Source organism: Merops nubicus, unplaced genomic scaffold, assembly GCF_000691845.1.
Source record: "Merops nubicus isolate BGI_N331 unplaced genomic scaffold, ASM69184v1 scaffold29092, whole genome shotgun sequence".
Taxonomy (NCBI): domain Eukaryota; kingdom Metazoa; phylum Chordata; class Aves; order Coraciiformes; family Meropidae; genus Merops; species Merops nubicus.
In genome coordinates, this window is record NW_008592036.1 from 1 (window position 1) to 3295 (window position 3295).

Genomic DNA, 3295 nt, shown 5'->3' on the forward strand with positions numbered 1-3295 from the left:
TCCCCCCTGTGATCCTGGCTCTGCTCCTGTCCCCTTCTCCCCATCCCTCCTTGGTGCCCGCTCTGGGTGGGCATCACCCCACTGAGCCATGCCCCACAGGGCAGCCCCTCTGCCCAGACCTGGCTGGGCACCTCGGGCTCTTTTCCAAGTGGTTCTGCTGCCCTCAGCCCCAGCTCTGGCACGTCCAGGGAAGGGATCTCTGCTCATCCCCCAGCCCTTTCCCTGCTGGAACCCCTCCTGCCAGGGCGGGGGGCTCGCTGGTGGCCGCAGCTGGTGCGTGGACACGAGCCAGGGCAGGGAGTGTGACTTGAGCTCCAGAATGAGGCCTCTGCGACCCAAATTAAGAGATTTCTGTGCTGTGGTGATGGGAGGTAGCCCCTTCCCCCCTGCCAGGCTGGGAGGGTGGCCGTGAGCCTCGCACACACGCTTCAGGCCTGCTGCAGAGCCAGCCCCTGAGCTGCTTCCCCTCTCTCCTAGGAGAAGGAGTACATCCGACAAGGCAAAGACGCCATGGAGGTCGTGGACCAAATCCTTGCCCAGGAGGAGAACTGGAAGTTTGAGAAAAACAATGCAAGTGTCCCCCCCACCCCAGCTGGCAGCAGAGACCACGGATGGCTTAGCAAAAATGGGAGGACAAATGAGGCTTTTGAAACCTCCTTGCGACATGAAAAATTAACAAGCGTTACAATTACCTGATTGAATTAGGAATCTATTCCAGTTCAGTTCAATGTAAAATCCCCTCTTATTTAATTAGACGTTTAATTGCCTTCCCGTTTGACAGGAGGGAGCCCAGCACTCCTCCCTCTGGATGGCAGGTGGGCAGGGGTGGGCAGCTCACCTTTGGTAGGCGTTGGGACATGAAATTGTGGCTGCTGGTGTTGGGGAGCAGTAGAGGAATGCTGGCCCCACAGTGGGTGCCTCAGCTTTGACCCCTGCTCCACAACAAGGTGCCTTTGAGCATCCTGGGCACACCAAGCCAAACCTTTCTTGGCCTGTGGGAGCAGGATAATGTGGGGCACAGGGTGTCCTCCCACCCCCAAAGCTGTTTGTGTCCCCCCCTCCCCAGGACAGGGACCTTGTGGGTGCCAGAGTGTAAATGGGGGATGTCTCTGCCTGACATCTTTCTGCTGTGGCTTTGCCAAAGGGGTCTGAGAGTTGCAGCTCTGGCTTTGGGCAGCGTGGAGGTGCACAGAGCAAAGTGATCCCAGCTCTGCCCCTGCCCTGCTTCATTCCCTGGGCTCTTACAGTAGTTTTCCAGGGTCCCTCGAGCTCCTTTCTGAAGGCTGGAGGGGAAAGGACAGCATCTCTGCTCCCAAAACCCAAACTTCCTCTCTGCTTGTGGACTCGCAGCATGGTCAGGGTGTGAGTCCTACAAACTGCAGTCTCATCTGGTGTTTCAAATTCCCCTGTCAAGTGATCCATTGTCTGATGCCAAACTAGCTGGGCAGATTGTTTTCTTTATCCAAAGGGGGATGGATTTAAATAGACTAATCAGAGTTTAACACAGGACTAATGATGAAAGGTTATCATCTGTCCATCCCTAACCCCTCTGGGGAGTCTCTTCTCAGATGTAGGTAACAACAGCAGTGTTGGCAAACTCACCCCTTTCTCCTGCCCCCGTGTTGGTAGCAAAGAGAATTTGACCTTGACGTGAGTTTGCAGCCTGGCATGGGGTGGGTTCTTTTTCTGTCTCATCCCTGCTGCTGCTCTGGATATTGTTTTGTTTATGGAAATTCAGGCATGTGCCTCTGAAACGTGCTCAGTGCCAAGGGTGCTGCCCGGTGTGTGAGGGGACAGGGGATGTCTGAGGGCTGGGGAGGGTCCTTCAGAGCCCCACGGGAGGGGGTGGCCCCTGCAGCCACAGACTTTACCCCAGCCAGGAGTGGTTTGTTGTGCTAACGTCAACACTGCTTTCTGATTGCTCACACAGGACTTTGGTGATGTTGTTTACACTTTTGAAATACCTTTCCACGGCAAGACCTTTATTTTAAAGGTAAGACCCTCCCTGGATCACTTCCTTCGTCCCTGTGGTCCAGGCAAAGAGCAACTGCCCTGCTTGGAGCCACGGCTCAGCTTTCACACTCCCTCCTGGCCCTGCAGCACGGGCCAGGCTGCAGAGCACACCCTCTTTGCTCAAGACAGATGAACTGCACCGCACGCTCTAGGGAATCTCTCCAGGAAAACCCCTTGGCTGGCAGACAAACTCCCCAGCAAATATGCCGAGCCTCAGTCTCTGCTGCTGGTAGAAGTGGGAGCAGGTGACTGCGAGACTCGCTTCCAACCCCAGCATCTAGGACTAATCTGACCAAGGAGGCTAATTGGAACTAATTGCCAGCAAGACCAGGGCTGAGTGTGCGTCTGGTGCTGCCTGGCATGGAGGAGAGCTGCTCGGAGGTGCCTTGCTCTGTGCCCTCTCTCTGGAGTGGCTTGGCTCTAAACCACGCTCTAATGAAGCCTCGGTGCTGCGGTGGCTTTTCTTTGTTCCAGTGCATATGTTGCCTTGCTGGAGTGGCAGAGCCTGCCGATGGAGCAGCTCCCTGTTCAAGGAAAAGCTGGATGGTCCCACTGTACTGCATTAACCGTTTGCCTCCAAAGATCCCCTGTCCCAGGGAGAGGTGGAGAAATGAAAGTAGCCTCTGCTGGGGCTCGAAAGAGCTTTTCAGCAGCTCCCCAGAGCAACCACGCACGCAGCAGAACTGCTGAGGAAGCAGGGTGAAGGTGGGAGAGGGGCCAGCCTGGGTCAGCCCCAGGGTTTGTCTGTCTCACCGTGTGACAGACAGACAGACACTTGCCCTCTTACACCAGCACAGACCTTGGCAGGCAGTAGAAACCTGAGGTCTGCTCCATCCTCTCCGACCCCACGTGTGCCCTCCAGGCCCATGGAGATGGGATTGGAAGAGGGGACAGCCTTGGCTTTGTGGGAGCTCGAGCCCCAGACCAGCCTCACCCCTCCTCCCTAGTCATCCCAGTTGTTCTTTGTGATGTGAAGTGCCCCGTGTTCCTTAAAAATCACCTCCCCAAAGTGGCCTGGGGGACAGACTGACTCCTCCGGCTCTGCCCTCAGGCTTTCCTGCAGTGCTCCGCCGAAACAGTTTACCAGGAGGTTATTCTCCAGCCCGAGAAGATGATCCTGTGGAACAGAACAGTGGCAGCTTGCCAGGTGAGCGTGCTGGACAAAGATGGCTTAATCACAGGAGCTCCTTGGAGCGGAGAGCTGGAGCTTCCCCATCCAAGGGCGGCTGCCGGGGCCGGGGGCCGAGGCGCTGAGGGGGTAAATCCGAGGGCGCCCGCCGCC

At 56.7% G+C, this 3295-nt stretch overlaps 1 protein-coding gene across 1 annotated transcript in view; it reads left to right on the plus strand.

Annotated features, from left to right (window-relative positions):
• Window positions 1–481: 481 nt before the first annotated feature.
• The window catches only part of STARD3 (StAR-related lipid transfer (START) domain containing 3), a 3750-nt gene continuing 936 nt past the window's right edge, over window positions 482–3295 (plus strand). Inside the window, exons 1-3 of the mRNA XM_008935037.1 lie at window positions 482–570; window positions 1931–1993; window positions 3065–3160. Coding sequence (XP_008933285.1) covers window positions 511–570; window positions 1931–1993; window positions 3065–3160 — 219 coding nt within the window. The 5' untranslated portion in view covers window positions 482–510. The remainder of the gene's footprint in view (window positions 571–1930; window positions 1994–3064; window positions 3161–3295) is intronic.